Source organism: Kwoniella dendrophila, chromosome 11, assembly GCF_036810415.1.
Source record: "Kwoniella dendrophila CBS 6074 chromosome 11, complete sequence".
NCBI lineage: Eukaryota > Fungi > Basidiomycota > Tremellomycetes > Tremellales > Cryptococcaceae > Kwoniella > Kwoniella dendrophila.
The window spans coordinates 803,339-822,964 of NC_089486.1; the positions used below are offsets into that span (position 1 = coordinate 803,339).

General features: G+C 39.8%; 5 protein-coding genes across 5 annotated transcripts; 4 read left to right on the forward strand and 1 right to left on the reverse strand.

The window, feature by feature from the left end:
• Positions 1-3,091: 3,091 nt before the first annotated feature.
• L201_007861 (uncharacterized protein) lies at positions 3,092-7,867 on the forward strand (the record flags this gene model as incomplete). The annotated part of the gene is made up of 9 exons (XM_066223564.1): positions 3,092-3,186; positions 3,245-4,567; positions 4,632-4,934; positions 4,990-5,283; positions 5,343-5,568; positions 5,631-5,920; positions 5,983-6,313; positions 6,370-7,137; positions 7,193-7,867. The coding sequence occupies 9 exons, from the start codon at positions 3,092-3,094 to the stop codon at positions 7,865-7,867; spliced, it is 4,305 nt and encodes a 1,434-aa protein (XP_066079661.1).
• A 1,289-nt stretch (positions 7,868-9,156) lies between these two features.
• Positions 9,157-12,082, forward strand: L201_007862 (uncharacterized protein; the record flags this gene model as incomplete). The annotated part of the gene is made up of 5 exons (XM_066223565.1): positions 9,157-10,111; positions 10,266-10,597; positions 10,685-10,798; positions 10,856-11,540; positions 11,607-12,082. 5 exons carry the CDS (start codon positions 9,157-9,159, stop codon positions 12,080-12,082), a joined length of 2,562 nt encoding a protein of 853 aa, XP_066079662.1.
• Positions 12,083-12,760: 678 nt separating this feature from the next.
• On the reverse strand, positions 12,761-14,535 carry L201_007863 (uncharacterized protein; the record flags this gene model as incomplete). Its single annotated transcript, XM_066223566.1, has 2 exons — positions 12,761-14,348; positions 14,411-14,535. 2 exons carry the CDS (start codon positions 14,533-14,535, stop codon positions 12,761-12,763), a joined length of 1,713 nt encoding a protein of 570 aa, XP_066079663.1.
• Positions 14,536-15,218: 683 nt separating this feature from the next.
• L201_007864 (uncharacterized protein) lies at positions 15,219-17,956 on the forward strand (the record flags this gene model as incomplete). The annotated part of the gene is made up of 6 exons (XM_066223567.1): positions 15,219-15,227; positions 15,290-16,766; positions 16,875-17,080; positions 17,168-17,458; positions 17,548-17,615; positions 17,713-17,956. The coding sequence occupies 6 exons, from the start codon at positions 15,219-15,221 to the stop codon at positions 17,954-17,956; spliced, it is 2,295 nt and encodes a 764-aa protein (XP_066079664.1).
• Positions 17,957-18,408: 452 nt separating this feature from the next.
• Positions 18,409-19,284, forward strand: L201_007865 (protein mgr2; the record flags this gene model as incomplete). Its single annotated transcript, XM_066223568.1, has 5 exons — positions 18,409-18,457; positions 18,637-18,660; positions 18,745-18,796; positions 18,924-19,017; positions 19,153-19,284. The coding sequence occupies 5 exons, from the start codon at positions 18,409-18,411 to the stop codon at positions 19,282-19,284; spliced, it is 351 nt and encodes a 116-aa protein (XP_066079665.1).
• Between the last annotated feature and the right edge of the window lie 342 nt (positions 19,285-19,626).

A 19,626-nucleotide genomic window follows, 5' to 3' on the forward strand; every position in this document is an offset into this window, starting at 1 on the left:
ACGAAGCATGTAAGCTCGAGTAAAACATGTTGTCTAAAATAGCTCACACTTGATTTTTGTATCCTTCGAGGTACAATCTTCGAAACGAATGGCATAACCTACAGTTTCCCCTAAAGAGCACTATATCCGTATGTTAGCTTAACGTGCAGCGACGATGGATCCTCTACCTAACTCACCTCCATTTCCTCACTAACTCGCTTAGCTACAGACATAGCAGCAACACGACGAGGTTGAGTGCACCCTATCATACCATTCCCGCAATAACCATCTTCGTAAAGGAATTGACCCAATTGAGTGGTTTTACCAGAGCCAGTTTCACCGATAACGATAAGCACTGTCAAATCAAGTCAGCTAAACCCTCTAGGCTGAACGTTGTGGCCAACTCACCTTGATGATCTCGAATCATGCCCATCAATTCCTCTCTCACAGCAAATGCAGGTAGATATTCTCTTTGTTCTCTTAGGGTACGCGTTCTAGCAAAGTTCGATACACCTTGGGATTTTTCCAAATGCGAAGAGAATTGAGAGTCGGCCTTGTAATTCTGCTCGCCATCTCCTTTTTGTCCTTCTTCACCAAGATTAGGTTCGTCTTTAACACCTAGAATGTTTCCCAGCGTCGTTCCCGCTATCGAAGCGGCTTTTGCGGCAGCCTAAGATAGTCATCAGCTACTGATCGTATGTGGCGAGAAAGAATGGTGACTGACTTTTTCCCTCTCTTGTCGTTCCCTTCTTTCCTTAACCAAAGCACTACCCTTCTTGGAGAATTGTGCCATATCACTCGTACCGTCCTTCACCGGATTGATGGGTTCTAATTGCCTAGTATAGGCGACAGTACCATCTAAGAAAGGTGGTTTCAAATCATGCACTAGAACATGAACTTTTGAATCTGAGTCATCTTCGAAATCCATATCTACCCCACCCCGCTGCATGACACCGGATGTTTGCATTCGATTTGTTTCCCATAGATCGTTGTCCGCATTCTAGATAATCATGATTAGCGATAATGAATGCTGAATTTCGGGCGACTGAACATACGAATTGGGCCTGACGAGCTGTCTGACGTTTCGCTGCTTTGGCTTCCAGCTCTTTTTCCTTTTCACGTTCCAAATTTTCCCATTGCCCGAAAGGATTATGTTCTTCGTCTCCAGCCTGTCCCCCGATATTAGCAACTTCTCTTCGCAGTTCCGATAAAGTAACAGTGGACTTACCACTGCCCCTTCATCATCATAACTATACCAATCTCGGTCTAATCTGACTTGTTCCTCTTCCCATTCTTTTGCATCTAACTCGATACCACCTTCGTCATCTGGTGAACGTCCCCGACTCGATCTAGGTGTTTCATCCCAATTCTGAGGTCGTCTAGAACTTTCACCTTCACCTTTACCCCATCCACCTGCACCTCGATCGTTTCTACCACCTCGAGGAGTCTCATCCCATCCTCTATTAGGTACACGCATACTACTTCCTCCTTCTGGTTCACGATCAGAACCGGATGTTCTTGGTGTAGGTGCAGCTCCCCAACTCTTCCCTTCATTACGTCTGTCTTGTCCATTTCTTCTATCTTGATCTCCATTATACCTATCATCCCTATTGTCTCGCCTATCTCTCTCATCATATCTTCTTCCACCTCGTCTGTCTCTGTCTCTGTCATCCCGGTTCGACCCTCTGTTAAGCCGAGATTGGAAATCATCTATACCGCCATGTTTGTCTCTGTTATCTTTGTCTGACGATGTTACTGTTATTGATGAGGTCGGAGCATTCTTCCTACTCCTATAAGCATCAAGCTTTCTTTTAGCTTCATCTGATAAACCAGTTCCACGACTAGGCGTTTCATCCGGACGTATTCGAGCGTGTTCCCGTTTTACAGGTAATGTAGGCACTGCAAATTGGTCAATATACCTTTCCGCCAGTATTACAGCGATACAACATACCTTTGAATACACCACCAGAGCTCGATCCTTCATCTCTATCTTCCTCTGCGTCTTTCTTAGCTCTTTTGCTTGGAGGCTCGCTTCGACCCTCTGCAGCAGCAATTGCTGCTCGCTTTTCAGCAGCTAATTTGTCTAATCCTAATAATGATGGTCTAGCTGTAGGTGGAGCTCTGAAAGCAACAGACTGCTTGATGTATAAGCTTGAGATGATCAAAATGAAGAAAAAAGAATTTGAACTTACATCGCCACCACTTCTTCTTAGACCACCTTTTCTTACTGGTTCTGGAGCTAATCTATCCGAATCATCATGTTCCATTCCTTCAACTTCATTACTTGGTCTACCACCTAACATCCTTGGAGGGGAATGGTTGGATCCTCTTCTTCCATTTGATTGAGATATTATAGTCTGTTCAGCTAATATACGTGTATGTAATGATAACATTGCATCTTCAGGGAATTTACCAAATGTCGAAACAGCTAAAGCAGTAAATTATGTTAGCGTGAGATCGTATTATAAGTAAGAACCATCAGTTCACCTCGAAGGAAAGCATCTCCACTTCTGTTTCCTCTAGCTATTTCAACTATACGTCTACCTAACAGATCATTTACATTCACGGAATTCATCAAGCGCGATATCTACGATAAAGTCAGCATTGAAGATTACCGGTATCATAATAGGGGCACACTCACTTCTATCGCTATTTGATGTATAAAATCCTGCTCAGTCGTTCCTCCATTTCGAGGAGGTGATTGAGCTGACATCTTGCTGATATCAAATGACTAACAGCTATGGCGTCTATGGGAATAACAAGGAGTAACTTAGAAGATAGAACAAGTATCTATCTTACAATCTTCACAACATCGAAATATATCCTCGAACACCTATGATGATGAGCGGGATCAATTGACCACACAAAAATGAAATCTTCCACGTCATGAGTTTTCAAAAATGTTTATCGAAAAGTTGGGAAATTAAGGATTCAGAAGAGAAGAGCCAAATAAACGTAGTGCAAATCATATTCGACCTGATAAAATTGGAATGCAATACCAGTGGGAATAGAACATTTCAAATAGCCCAATCCCAAGTCGCTTGCCCAAGGCAAAATTCCGGAGCAAGTATATTGCATCAGTGCATTCGGAACACCTCCAATCAGCATCATCATGGACGACCTCATACCGAAGAATGAAGGGAAGGGAGATCTGGAATCATGCAGGAAAGCGCTGGTGAAAGCCAGATCTTTTGAGCTGGAGGACGGGTAAGTGAGATTCCTGGGAGACTTGGCAGAACTTGGTTAATCATTTTGTCCTTCACAGTGACCTGATCAATCAAGGTATAGATCTAGTTCTGAGCACTCATCCTCCGGCATTACACTTAAAACAGCTGGAGCTGCTACTAATAATCCTTCGGCATCTCACCAACCTCTCTTCCACACTTTTTCATAGATTGGATGTTAGTAGTAACGTCCATGAGCAACTTATACCTGCTTTTCAACCAAGTGGTCATCTCGCTTCATTGATCCTGGCCAATCTGGATAGCCCTTTGAAAGTACAGCAACAACGAGCCTCAGAAGTTTTGTCTTTGGCTGGTCATCTATCTAACCTTCTACCCGCACCTTCAGCTTCAGCAAGTGTACCAACTACCTTCATGGTACCTTTCTTTACGCTGGCCATCAACGGAGGTATATCGAGAAGGTCAAACCTCACAATTATTTCCTCTTTACTCGATTACATACCTACATCAGCTATACCGGAAAACCTGGTCGATAACCTCTTGGAAGATTTGCCTGTTGTAGACTGCTCGATTGTAAGGTCAAATCTGATAGTCAATCTTTTGTTGAAATTATCGTCAACTGAACCTGAAGACCAAAGGCAATCATCAGTACTGAAAAAGGTATTGCCATACTTTGATCCTGAGCTACCTCATGCAGTGATGGTCACTATGAATAGGTACTTCTTACCAGCTCTTTTCAAGGAGGATCCGTCTTACGTGCCAACTTTATTGGAATCCTTGTCTAGAGAAACAGAATTGTTTGGTGCATGGATCACAGTGGCTTCACTTGGAGTCTCTTTAGGATTAGTCAAAATCAATGAATTATCTCGAGAAGATTTGAAAGATGCTTTATCACATGAAGATACAGATATAAGGATGAGAGCTTTTGAATTAGTTTCTTCTGTAACTAAAGATCAATTTAACGAAGAAATCTTGGAATTAGTTAAAGAAGGTTTTATGTGGAATGATGCATTACCATCTGCTGGAAGTAGATCAACATTTTCTTCAACAACTTATGCATTTTTAGTAAAATTACATCAATTAGAAACTTTAGCTAAAAGAGTGAATCGTAAAAAACCGAATACAGATAAAATCATTAAAGAACAAGAAAGTTTAAATCATGTATTACCATTATGTGAATCATTTCATCGATGGTTTTTGATATATCTAGATAAAGGTTTAATACAAGCTAGAAGGTTTCCAGTTTTTAAAATCCTTCTATCGCTCAACCTACTAGGAAGGTATCTAGATGTATTTGGAGATACAGAGAATATACATGAGAATGTATTTACACAAGAGAGAGTCGAAATGTTGTTGAATTGTCAAATGAGTGAATTTACCGAAGTTCGCTTAAGGTCTCGAAAAATGTGAGCTATTTCATTCAATACCTCTTCGACGATTCTGCGAGACTAGCTAAAACCCATTGATTAGATTGGAATCTGCCAAGATACCTCTACCAAGCTATGAATCATTGTCAACACCTTCATCACAAGCTTTACTGCAATCAGCTTTGAATTCAATCAATTTACCTAGAAAAACCCAAGCTGAAGCTGGAAAATCTGCATTATGCATATTATTCATCAAGCTAATTCGAGATGATAAAAATCAGAATAGAGCTCTTGAATTTGTAGGTGATCTGATCAATCAGCTGGAGACTGGGATTGAAGCTGTAGAAGAGGATCTGGTAAAAGGTATAGAAGAATATCCTTTGCATGGTTCTTTGGCTGCTGTTGGGTGAGTACCATTCATTATACTCACAATATTTGCATTTACTGATGTACAGTTGCAGAGACCTTCTATCGTGCCTTGATCTGACTTCCGTAAACGCTCAAGACGCTTGGCAGCCCACATTCCATCAACTGTTTACCCTTATCGAGAGAATATGGAAAGTCACTCGAACAGTCATTTCGCTCGCGCCGTCGGTCGTAGAAGGGGCAGCCAACGCCTCCAGACCTGATCATGAAATCGCCAGAGCATATGAGGTGCTAGATGGTGCTGATGAAGAAGAGGATGGAGAAGGTGGAGAAGGAATGGATCACACAGGCTTGTTGAGTGGTTGTTGGAGGGCCACAAGAAACGCAGGGTGAGCTATTTTGAACTGAAAGGTAAAGCTGTGCAAACAAGCTAATGACATACGAACAGCGAGCTTCTGGCTACTATCGTTTCTTTGCCTATCAACCAATCTGGTGCATCTCAAACGGTATGGACCAAAGAAGGGATTGACACTGCTGGACAATGCTTTTTGACCTGGATGCACGAAATCAGGCATAGAGGAACTTTCTCAAAGATCGCAACCGCTTTCGCTCAGCTGGTGGAAGCTGTCAGACCTATCCCAAATCTGAGAGGACTTTGCGAAGAATGGTTACAAGTAAGTCATCATGACATGCTTCGCGCCAGAAGGTCTATAGCTGATTACATTGTTTATTATAGCATGAACTGAAAACCATCGCGTCAGATCAGCATTCTACCACGCGTCGGTCAGCTGGGTTACCATACTCTATCTTATCATTAGTATCATCAGATGAACAACTTATAAATACAGCCCTCACAGCTTTACTGGATTTAGCTAGAGTCGATAACGGAAAGACATCAAACATTACCAAAGTACACTCTTTCAATGTACTCAAGATTGTCATGCTGGATGCTCGACAAACTAAGTGGTTTAGTCAATGGTTCGAGAAGGGTGTTATGACTGCGTTAGGTGCTTTCGAATCTGAAGAGTGAGTTCGCCATTGATGTATATATACATCAATAATAGGACTGAATTTTTGGCTTCTACCAGCTGGAATGTCCGAAATGTCGGTTTAATTCTGTTTTCAACTTTGGTCCATCGATGTTTATCGCCTCCTCGAAGTGGTCAAGACCTCTACAAATCGAGAACAACATTATCAACTAGACATTCTTTTTCCTCTTTTCATGCTAAATACCCTTTAGTAATTCCTTTTATAACCAAATACCTTGAACAACATAACCATAACAGAGGTAACAGACACTCTCCTCTGTTTCCTATTTTGATAATCATCAGAAGTTTGAGATACGATGGCGAAGCCGGTGGCCTGGTCAAAGGTTTAAGGGTCACAGTGGAGAGGTATCTGAGTAGTAAAGAACACCAGGTGCGTTAACTGTTCTTCTATCAACTCTCCTCATTTAACCAATTGTGATATTTTAGGTTCGACCAGTAGTCGCTCAAGCTTTGTCTTCTCTCATTGCTCCTGCTCACTCGTTCGACATTGCTTTGGCTATTAGCACAAGTCACGAGAAATCCGACATGAACACCATACATGGACAAATGCTGTATCTGCGACAACTTATAGCCAGCGTCATACCATGGCACGCAGTACCAACGTGTTCTAAACAATCCTTTGAGGAACAGCTATTACTTCTGGTACAACGCTTTGTACCTGGAATATGCCCGCCTATCACCCAAGCTGTGCTGGGTTGTGTCAAAGCATATAAGCAAAACACACCTCCCCAATTATCGGAATTGACAAAACAGACGTCGGTTCTATCGGCTCAATACCTCACGAATATGGATAATATCGCTTTTACCCCAGGAGAAGATGCTAGGCATATAGCTTTTGTGGAATATTCATTGTCGCATGGACCAACAGAAGATTCCGTCCTTGGGTTACTGTCTAAATCTGCAACGGAGACAGATCATGAAATCGCTCTACACCAACTACCTTCGTTAGCTTATTTGTGGACAACACGGATTTTCGATCAAGTATTGGAGATTGGTTTGGCTGGACGAGGTGGAGATGGTGTAAGAGCACTGGCTCTGGACGTGTTGTCTGAGGTTTCATGGTCTTGTAAAGTCCTGCAAGGAATGACAAAAAGATTGCGAGGAGTAATGGACAAGCTCAGGATATTGATCAAGAACCAATGTGTTCCAGTGAAAGAAGCAGCTTTGGTGGTTCTGGGTTGGGCAGTCAATCAGGTAGGTTGATTCTCATAACCCTAAAATTTCGGATATATGCTGATTCCGCAACCAGGCAATCATAACCGGAGACATTTCTGCTACAGATGGTCTTAATATGCTGTCTAATCCGATATTGGCCTTCTCACAAGAAGACGAATCTCAACCATCTCGTTATTCCGCATTACAATCATTATCGCATCTCGCCATACATATATTCAGATCTCCCAACCCAGTTTTACACCAAACTCTAGTCAGATTAGTCCAGGATGATGACGAGGAAATTCGAGTTGAAGCTAGTGATATTATAAGAAGAGGCTTGAATAGAAAAAGAGGTGTAGTCCAATCAAAATCGCTAGAGATTTATTGGCAATGGTTGGGGCAATATCTGGAAAGTCTCAGTGATGCCGAAAGAGAAAAATGGTTAATTTGGATCACAGATTTATCATTGGACAAACAAGGATACGAGCAAGATCTTGAAATGTTCAATCGTCATACAAATAGTACAGAAGTATTATTCGAAGTTGAACCGAGTAATATCTTCCGTGATCCTCTAGTTGATCTTTACTATTCGAACAAAATACTCAAAAACCTTAAAGTCAATTCGACCATTTCGGAAACTACTAAAGCCCGAAAAGAAACTCAAATCCGAAATATATCGCCAGAAGGAAAGGATGTATCACTCAGTCCGATCGATGATGCTTGGGAAACTAAAAGGACTTTAGTTCGTAGGAAGGAATATCAAGCTTAGGTCAACGAGTAATAGTGATGACATAAATCTAATTGTACGTTCCTTTGTTGTACTATATTTTATCAATAATCACAGTCAATCTTGCATGGGACATAACTCTCAAGCTATCCTCAAAGATCAACATGCATATGCATATTCATACCTCGACATGTGTTATGCGTGTATTGTAACTATCATTCCATTCTATATATATCCCCAACTAATAGTTTGTTTCAGTAAATCTCGGCTAAATCGGCGTAATCTCGCTGTGTTAAGGTTATCAACTTTTGCTTGGCGGCATGTTCAACTTGTAACCTTCGTCAACTTTTACATCAAAACGCTTGGATCGCTTTCACACCCTTGTGATAGTCTGGGCCTCCACAAGGGGAACATTCGAAACATACGATCAATGCACTAATAAAAACAAATTCCTTTCACTACCTATTCAACCATTCAGAACACACATGCATTAAATTCTGATAACCTAATCAAACCTCTTTTTTTTTAATCTTCTCATAAAAGGTCCCATCATAAAACATTCTTTTCGCTTCAACATTGATTCTCATCCACCGTCATATTTTAGACTGTATATACACGTTTCCAAGGACTTCGCAATCAAAAAGTCACCTTGTGCTAGGTTAGTCAACCATAAGATTGATCAAGGGGAAGGACGGAAGAAAGTTACAAATCTGTGATACAATAGAACAATAAGCTTTGTTTTAGGTTATCAGATATTTCGTCATCATCATCATCAAACATCATCAAGAGTTGATGATCTCCTCCCTTTAGGATCGGCAGAGGTATTTAGCGGTAGTTGAAGTGGATTCAAGGCGATATCGAACACAACGAGGGTATTATTGAGAATACAAACGATACATGCACCATAAATACATGGTAAGAATCATCGGAACATCCATTAACATCCGCCAGTGGGGAAGCAGAAGTGTACATTTATTCACACAGGAATGATATATAGAGGAACATGTCAAGGATGTACGAATTGTTAATGTATCTAAAGCAATTGTATCCCAGAGAAGAGGAAATGAGACGTTTTACTTTTATTTGACAACTTTTATCACCGCTTTCCTCAGCATTTTGGAATACTATCTCAATCGATCCCATCGTGGTAATCACAACAATAGAAGAATAAGAATTTCTCCCAGCTATACAGTTGTCAATACCAACACCAAATACAATAAATCGACATTTCAAACAATCACCTGACCTGATTAAACTGATACACAGCTTGTCGTATCTTCATCAGCTCTCCATGGATCTGTGAGGCGTACCACTAATTGGGAAATATCATCATGTCCTCAACATCATCATCGTCCAGTCGACCGATCCCAACAAATACCCCTACATCACGGTACCACCCTTATTCTTTCAACGCAAACTTACTATCTTATCGAAATAAAGGACCATCATCTATAGCTTCTGCAACCTCTTATGCTCCTTCAATAGTTTCGACCGCTACGACAGTCACATCGACCTTACCCAGACATAAGCAGAACACCCTTAGATTGAAGGTTAATACTAGTATAGCACCTAGTTCACATATATGGGATGAGTTTTATAAGGAACATGGAAAACCAAAATCTGACAACAAAATCAGCAAAGATGATAAGAATGGTAATAACGATCAAGACCAAAATGAGGGAGAAGAGGAAATGCCTGGAGGTGAATTGACGCCTCGTCAACAAAAACAACCACTTGAACCTGCATCACAAAATGTTATAGACAATGGTTTCGGTTTTACTGAAGATGCTGCTCTAACGGAATTATTGTCAATGTTTAATCTTCCTTCAAGCAACGATAGTAATGGTTTACAATCACAAAATGGTACTGAAAATAGGGACATAACTTTCCAGCATCAATCCGTAGAATCGACTTTAGGTTTAGGTTTGGGAGACTACCCAGGTGCAGAATTCCTTAACCTGCCTGATACAGCTTCAACATTGGATTCACATTTTCCAGGAATAGACAATTTCGATTTCACTCGATATGACTTTGGTCAAACCATTCAACCTATCCCTGCCTTACCCAATCCATTCTCAAATAACATCGGTAATTCAGCAGATCCAGCTAATGGAATGGATAATATCGCCACTCATGTTATAACACACGAAAGGGCGCACCAGGATGAAATAAGCTCACATAGCTCAGACTCAAACCATCACTTCTCTCCTATCCAACCAGTAACAACTCAAACAACAAATCATCAAAATTCACCTTCATTGATTCATCAAGAACGGCGGTCTCACGGTGAGTGCTTGATCGAAATACATGTATCCCGGGTATCCGATACTGTCGATTCATAAGCTGATCAAAAGTTGATTGTACTGTACTTTCCAATGCCACGACCTAAACTCATGTTTTGATTTGTGTATCCCATTGATCTTCTCATTCTTTGTTCCAGAAGCCACGACTTCTTCTGTACCCCCTCAAACAAATGTTCAAACATCGACATCGAATCTGGGTACATCAATCGCAACCCATCGACACAATGAAGGAAATGCACCTGTATCGTCGATCGAAGAAGACAATAACACTTCATCCACTTCTTCATCCAGCAAACGCACTTCCTTAGATGAATCATATACCTTGCCTATCTCAATCTCATCCTCAAATTATCCTCTTCTGAACAAAATTAAGATGAAAGCCTTTTCTCAAGATAAACACGTCATACATTTTCAAAAAGAAGTTTTAAGTATAGCTGCCAAGTTTTATACTGATCTAGGTGATTTATTCGTAAGTCTTTCTCATGTATTAACCGTTCTTGCGCTTTGCCTTGAATCTTCTATATTGCGCCCTTACTGAGGCGAGTTCATTCTACAGGAAAATACTCCGAGCGATGTCATCAAGCGCGGAATGTCACGGTTCGGTTTATTCGTCAAAGACGAAACTGTATCGGATGTTTTAGAGGATATCAAGTTGCTCTGTGGAAGATTAGTAAGTTAGAATTCTCCTCTTACATATTGGCATGCATAACTAATAACATTACGCCAGACTGCAAGAGCCAATGATATTTCAGGTTACCCATGCGATGATAACAATGTTGTTATGGCTAGTGACAACCTCACCAAGCAGAACCCCTCGCCACATTCGACGGACCCACCCATGCAAAGCACAAACTCACCACATGCTTCAGCCTCGGGTTCTATATCTAAACCTATCGATCTTACAGCTCCAACACCTCGATCAGAGGGCAATACACCTAAGCCTGTGCATAATGGTGCAACTGCAACTCCTCAACCGACAGTGCACCTAATTTCTGCAGAGCCAAACGCGGAATTTACACCTATATTTTCGCCTTACATACCCCAAGCCAAGCATGGATATAATCCTTACACACCTGAATCAATAAAGACAGGCCCATCAAGTGTAAAATTGAGCACAAGTTCTTCCCCTTTATATTCCGGTACGACCCCGGTTAATACTCGTACTCCGAATCCAGGTGTAAACAAGATTCCGATGGATTTGCCTCCACTTGCTACTCCAAACAATAAAGTGATACATGGACCATGGAAACCATCTGAAGTTGAACGACTTAGAACTCTAGTAGGTTTCTCTCAAGATGTGGAGGATAACGCTCCAATCGACCATACAGATTGGACATGGGTGGTAGATAATTTCGGTGGCACGAGGAATAGACACCAAGTGCTGATCAAAGCGGTCGAATTGGGGTTAAGAGGTAAGCTCGGGTCATGAAGCCAACAAAAGTCGACCATCATTGCTGATATTCCTGTTCACAATACAGAAACTTCTACCCATCACAGTAGGCGTGTCAAGCAAAAAGGATATCGAGATGCATTAGCAGCTATGGAAACTGAATTGAAATCGACAAGTTCTTTCCCATTACAAAGTCCTTTACCTCCGTTATTACCTTCAGCTCAAATTGATATAAGGTCTGATGTAGAGAAGGGCAAAGATTATACATCACCCACAATGCTAGGCGAAGCTGGTAGAAGACATAGTAATTCAAGTTTTTCATCTGAACCTTCGAAGATTCGGACCCCTCATCAATATCATTCACCACTGGAAGTTAACGGTACAACAAACACAAATACAGTATTATCACCTATCCGAATGCACAACCATATTTCACCGTATACACCAAAATCACAGATCAACAGTATGGGCTTCAAACCATATGCTCATCCATTACATACAACTACATCATCAACAGCTCCTCCACAGTCACGATCGGTTTTCCACTCACAAAATGGACGGTAATACAGATAACAGTTTTTCTGTGAATATGGTGAACGATGCCAAGTAGATATCTGCTGTACCTGCAAAATACATAAGAAACGATTGTTACAATATGTTTGGCTTATACTTAGGACAGGGAATCAAGAAGCTTGATACTAAACTTGATATTTCGTTTGATTGCCTATAGAGTTAGATGTGCTTCGGAACGACTTTTACACGATAATTATGACATTGAAATGACGATATTTACGATAAACACTTCCGTATAGTAGTATACTGTAGATACTGTGGCACCTTGTACTCTGTAATTAAGTTATAATACTATATATCCATTATTTAGATTCATTGATTAATTGTAGTACTCATCATCATATACATACAGTATCATGTATTCATGATATCCTGAGTTTGATCTCGCATCATCATACGCAAGACAAAATGTATCATATATGTGACAAATGCATAGATGCAAAATACGGCATGTTCAAGGTACAAAAGGTTTGATCGTGGAAATCTATGTAATAAACAGTAAGGTCCAAATGAAGGAAAAAGGAAAAGTAAGCATATATAAACATGAATAATCTATTGAACAACGATGTAATGTATTTTAATTTTGTAGATCCACATATACTAAATTCGCTCCTTCCTTCTTGTCTCTGAAATCTCTGCAAAAGTATACATTTAAAAGGCAGAATATCATTACAATCTCAATAAACCTCTTTGCTTTTTACTTCTACCTGAATCATGTTCATCCAAATGATTATTATTACGACCATCTCCACCTGTTAATCCCGTTATACCACCTAAGCTTCTTTTTACACCTTTGGGTTGATTACTACTAAACAGCAATCCTCTTCTATTTGGTAACGACGTTTCTTCTTCCTCATCTACCACATCTTCATGTATATTATGTAAACCATCATCATTTCTTATATTTCTCATCATCAATTCACCTTCATCATCACTAAATATACCTTCCTCTTCTTGTTGTTGTTGTTTGATATGAGTCTTCCCCTTACGTTGTTGTCCATTATGAGAATGAGAAGTAGTGGTAGTGGTACTTCTACCGAACCTTGTTGATGTGGTTGGGGTTGAGACTGGTGAACTAGGTGGTGAAATACCTTCTCTATCAGGAGATGGAGTTCTTAATAACATCATATCCCTTCTACTATTTTTACTTTTGTTTAAGATGGATGTAACGGATTTTTGAGAGGATGGTGAAGGACCATGAGGGAATAATAATTTTGGTTTAGGTAAAGGATTAGGTTCAAAATCATCATCTTCAGGATTTAATTCTGAACATGGAAATTTTGAATTTGATGGATATAATGGATTTGCAAATACTTTTTTTGATCCTCTGAATACATATGTAACTGTAGGTAAATCTTCATTAATTATTGGTCCTTTTCTCTCTCTTCTACTAGAACTTGAAGATGAACTTTCTCCAGGTTTAACTAAAAATGGATTATCATTATAATCTAACATTTTTAATTTTTCTTCTTCTTCTTTTTTGATTCTTTTCATTTCTTCTCTTGTTATTCCTTTTTTCTCAACTCCACTAGAAGGAAATAGTAATCCAATTCTAGGTGCATGTTTAGTCGGTGGTGGTGATAATAATCCTGTGGGTGATATGGTTGTTGCACTTTTCTTTGACTCAAATTCACTTGCGTCGGGCAAAGGTGATGCTAATCTTGGACTTCTACGTGGTGAAGGACATAACATTGATGCACCATCTGTATCACTATCAAATCCATTATCCTCTCCAGGCTGATGTATTGTTATTTGTCCAGGTGAACCTAAAGGTACAGGCGGACCTAAACTTTGACCAGATACTAAGAATGGATTCTCATTGACATCTTCTTTTATCGGTACCATTGATCCTTTACCAATTTGATCTACTTTACCATGAATACCAAATTTATGTCCACCACCCATTCCTATTCCTACACCAATACCTGATTGCTTGGTTGTAGATAACAGTCCCATCTGCTGAGCGAATGTTAATCCAGGTCTACGCCGTATTTTTTCTGGTCTAGTCGACGTTGAAGCACCAGCATTATTAGAAGAAAGATAGAAGGTGGTATGACCTGAAGGTGAAGGTATAAGTTCTTCTTCTATTGGTGGTGTCAGTCTACGCTTTGTACGTTGAGTTTGAGGAGTAGGTAAGTGAGTTTGAGAGGAAGATGATGATGATGCGAAAGGTTCAGTAGGTTTACGAGGTCTAGATGATCGTCTGACAGTCTCAGGTGTAGGGAATTGAGTTGAATGTGAGGGTGGTGTAGGTAACCTATTTCATAACGTCAGCTGTGATAGTTGTAAAAAGTAAGCTGATCTTTCTTGTTAACTTACGATGATGAGATGATATCAACACCTCTACCTTTTCTTTTCCTTTCTATTGTTTTCGGTATGTTATCTTGATTCAATCTCATATCGGTCCAGCCGATTTGTTGTTGTCCCTTCAAGGGTGATTGCATTTTGTATCAAGAATGTCTGTTGACTTAGAAGTGATGAGAGTTGTTTATCGAAAAGGGAGAAAAGGATATTGGCTTTTGCTTTTTAGGGTTGAATAATGATGATGACAAAAACAAATGATTAGATCGAATCACAATCAACAATTATCTCTTTCAATGGATTTCCCTTTTCTTTCACTGGTGAATCATCGAAAGCTTCATCAAGAAGCACAAGGTGCAAGGATTGGAAAATGGACAGAACAATGATTGATGATGATGAGAACGATGAAACGATGAAATCAATTCTGATCAAGTTGAACAAAGAAGAAGAGGAAGAAATGCAATGATACATGAAACGCGCGTCACTGTAGCGATCATATCGTTCAACGTTGATGAAGAATAAAAAGTAATGTTCTCAAACCTTTTTCAGGGTATTATAGTCCGATCAACCACCGTAACCACCATAGACCAGCCACTTGGGTGTAAAAGCGTGTACGTAAGATTTAATGTTCTGTGGCACTTTGGGGTGGAGATGGCCGCCTTCCAGTCAAGATAGTTGTCGTTCCGGTTGTCCGTGTACGCGTTCCAGTGCAAATCAGATAAATCCTCTTTCGAGTTATCGCTTTGATCATTATGAGACACTCTAGTTGTAAGAACAATACTCAAAGAAAAAAATCTATACAAATATGGCCATATAGACAATCGTCATGTCAGAAGTGAGTAAAGCGATGAGCGAAATCATCTATAGCCTTCTGACTAAACTGGTAACTATTCATAGGAAGCTCAAACATCACCGGGTCGGACGGCTTCAGCTTCTCCATCCAAATCCTTTGATGGTGATATATCACTAGAGCCTTCGCTGTCCCAAATATCTTTGGGATCCAACAACAGTGAAGCTGGTCCCAGTCGGTCGTTTCGCTCAAGTAATGGACGTAGAACACCTCCAGCGCCGATGGAATTAGGGCGTAAAGATGTGGTTGATATTGATGCGGAAGGTGATATAGGTGTATCACTGACATCACCCACTAGAACCTCATCACCTACAAATGACTACTTCTCTGTACCTCCATCTAGACGTCGGTCATCTAGCTCAAGACTCGACAGGGTTCTGACTCGTTCACCTTCACCATCACCTTCGCGCTCACGACAAAGATCATTAACACCGAATGGATTTTTAGAAGTTTCACCTACTAAAATACCATTACCTTCGCCTACATCCCTCTCACCACCTTTATCTGCTCCACCATCTCGTCGGTCTTTCTCCATTCGCTCATCTAGATCATCTAGTCCTCCACCTCCACAGCCGTTCTCACTCAAACCGCCATTACCAAATGTCACTTCTGTCATTCTTTCATCCCAGGAGAATCTCGGAGCAGAAGTAGTGGATGAACCAGCTCCATTTGAATCGATACCTTTATCTTCCACTCCACCTATGACACCTACAGTTCCACCACCTGCATCTCCAACATATATCAGTCCAGAAAGGAAAGGTAGACAATCATGGGGTGGATTCGGAATGACTAAAGAAGGTCAACGATACGCAATTGGAGAAATACATGATCCACACAGCCGAGCTCAAACTGAAGAAATACGTAGATCTTCAGCAGCAAGCTCGGTTCAGTCGCCTCATTCCGAAGCTAATGGACATTCGGCTACGACTTCACAGAATGGTTCAAACGAAGGTACTCCCAGATTACACGCACCACCTGCACATCCATTCCCATTCCCTATACCTACATCGACTAGTAACCCAACTTCTCCACCTCCATCAGCACATAAACGTATATCAACTTCATCTTCACATATCTCAAACTCATACTCAGCATCTAATCACAATAACGGCGTTGGAAATGCAAATGCAAACGGAGTAGAAATACATGAACATGGAATAGGAAAAAAAGAAGCAATATCAACGTTTGAAAAGGTAAGATCACAAACTCGACCTGCTTATCTACCACCTAAGGATAAACATGAAGACGAGATTCATTTGCATCAATGGGAAGAAATGATGGCTGCATCGAGAGAACATGAAAAGCAGTTGAAAAAATTAGCAGAACAAAGAAGAATAGAGAAAGAAAAGAAATTATCTTTAGTTGTGCCTAAATGGGAATCGATTCTGAATGATAAAGATTTTAACATCTCAACGATACACAATGACCCATTATTAAGAAGATTATGGTTCGATGGCATTCCGACTCATCTAAGGGGTAAAGCTTGGAGTTTGGCTATTGGAAATCCCCTAGCTGTATCTAAAGGTATGTAACCTTTCATGCGATATTTTCTCGCTTCTCATCGTAGTCTCTTCCGCTTCAAATATTATTGCATTAGCTGATATTGATATTCAACTTATACAACCATGATAGGTGCATATAAATCTTACGTGGCACGAGCAGAAAAAGCACAAAAAGGTGGAAGATTTCCACAGGATATTCTAGATCAGATGGAAAAGGATATGGATGATACACTACCTACACTTAGAATGTTTCATCGTGGTAGTCCGCTTAGAGACGATTTAAGAGAGGTGATGTGTGCTTGGGTAGTTTACAGATCTGATGATGGTATGGGATATGTAAGTGAACGATGATCTACCTTTGTATAAGGATAAGAGTATGAGATCCAGATCGCTTACTGACGGACTCGATCAATCCTCATCTAGGTACCATACATATCGTTACTATCAGCAATGTTTCTCCTCGTATCCCCTCCAGCAGAAGCATTCATATCTTTAATCAATCTACTGTCACGACCATGTTTAAGAGCATTTTACACACAGACGGAAGATGAGATCGATGCATATTATAGGGTTTTAGAAAATCTACAAGCTGATGCGTATCCAAAGATATATGCTAATTGCAAGAATCTAGGATTAAGAGTACCTGAAGGTTGGTTTAGAGGTATGCTAGTTGAACAAGTTGATTTCGAATGTGCTTGTAGACTATGGGACCAGGTGAGTGAAAAGAATTTGGATATACTGTGCTCAATCTGACACTTGCTTGTGACTAACAACTCTTGTTTGTTGATTATTTCTGGTTCTAGATAATGCTTGATGGGGATGGATTTATATTCAGAACAGCTTTAGCGATATTTGGTTTCCTAGAGCCAAGGTAAGTTCAGTCGAGCCAATCGTTCAATGATTGATCCACTGATTTTCATATATATATTTTGATTACTGATATTTGTACCCCGTGCTACCGCTTTTAGACTATACTACCCAGATCACGATGAGATATTATCAGTTTTAGAAGGACATAATCCAGCGACATTAGCTATACAATCACGTGAAAGAGAAAGAGCAAAATTAAGAGGTGAAACATTTGATGATTCGATAGATGGGAAACTGTCTGTATTCGGTTTAAATGAAAATACCTTATTTGATTGGTTATCGAATGATGGTTGGAAAGAAAAAGGTTTCGAAAGATTAGTTACTAGGGAAATGCCCGATTAGAATCAGCATGATCAGTATTATATCATTCATGTTCGTTTCATCTGTATTCCTCATGTGTAAAGGACATTTCTCTATTCATCATTTGCATTGTATACTGGAAGGCCGCATTCATGCATTTTCTTCATCATGCTGGTCCAGACAATGGTAACTGTGAAGCAAATCACTATCTGAAGATTGAAGTGTACAGTACACCACCTCCACTTTCCCACGATGGTCTGACTTGCGAAGGATCCAGTTGAACACTTGACCGTGATGGAAAGAAATGTTCCACTTATATAATAACGTCTTGTCGATAATTTACTGACTTACAATAAAGATAACTGATAGACGGAACAGTCCTTGTCGATTAACTCAAGAGCAGTAAAATATCACACCAAACCATTGACATAATTTTTGTTCAAAAAATCGTCATACACAAGAACCAAAAACTCAGATTAGTTAATTAGATCAAAATGCCTCCTCCACCTCAAACTGTAGCTGGCGGTTCAACCTTTGATAAGAGTGAGTATACTTGTTCCATTTCAGAGGTTGTTATGAGTACAACGGGGTGCCAAGCTGTGAGCGGAGGAAAACTCATTTCTTTTTTATTATTGAGCGGTGTCTATCGTCATGAAAATTACAAAAGAGAATCAAGTAATATATGCTAATTAAAAATTCTAAAATCATTCTTAAAAAAAAAGTGAAAATGGGTGCTATAATGGGAAGTGAGTGAATGATATGCTCAACTCCAAATGATTATCGGATTTTCTGTAATAATTTTACTGAGACGACTATTCTGGAATGATCAGGTTGTGTTGGTTTAACAATTGGTTTCATATTTGGTTCATTCTCTGTATTAAGGTATGTATATAGTCTTACAATTTTATCGTTGAACTTTCCATAGATTTCCTTTAAAACAAGAAGAAATTAAGGATATCTACTTACTTACTATCTCTTCTTACGTCTTAATTTTTGGTATGGTATACAGAGCTGGTCCAGGTCCAAGAGGTTTAGTAGCTACATTATCACAATATATGTTATCTTCAGCAGCAACATTTGGTTTCTTCATGTCAATTGGTTCGGTAAGTTTTTTGTTGATTCTTCCGTTTGACCAAAGTGTAAATTGTAATCAGTATCGATATATATTTTTGAAACAAAATGTGTACACCAAATCAGAACTAGTACTGAATTTCGTCTTCTTATGCAAATCCATCTAGGTAATTCGAACTGAAACTTCACAAGCATGGATATTACCACCAAATTTATCTTCACCAAATGGTAAAGTTTCACAACCTATAATGATGGCTTGGAAAAGAGCTGAAGAGAGACGTAAGATGAAAGAACTTTAATTGAATCTTCCAGAGTAGTATAACCTTTAAAGCATGTAATTCGGGAAGAAGCATTAGGCGAAATCAGGCGGACGCATCTAGATAATTTACAATTGAAGATGTCCCCGATCAAATCTTCGCCACGAACAGAAATGATAAGTCAGGAGATCACTGCAAGGAATCAATATAGTCTATCTATATACAAAATCACAAGTCATATGTATGCACAGTCGCCATGCCTTTCACAATTAACAATGCAGGAATTGCCAGAACATCAAAACGCCTCATGATACTCACAGCACAGATGTTGTTCGATCGCAATGGTAAGCGTGAAATGTGTATTGTATATGCATTGCTACATTA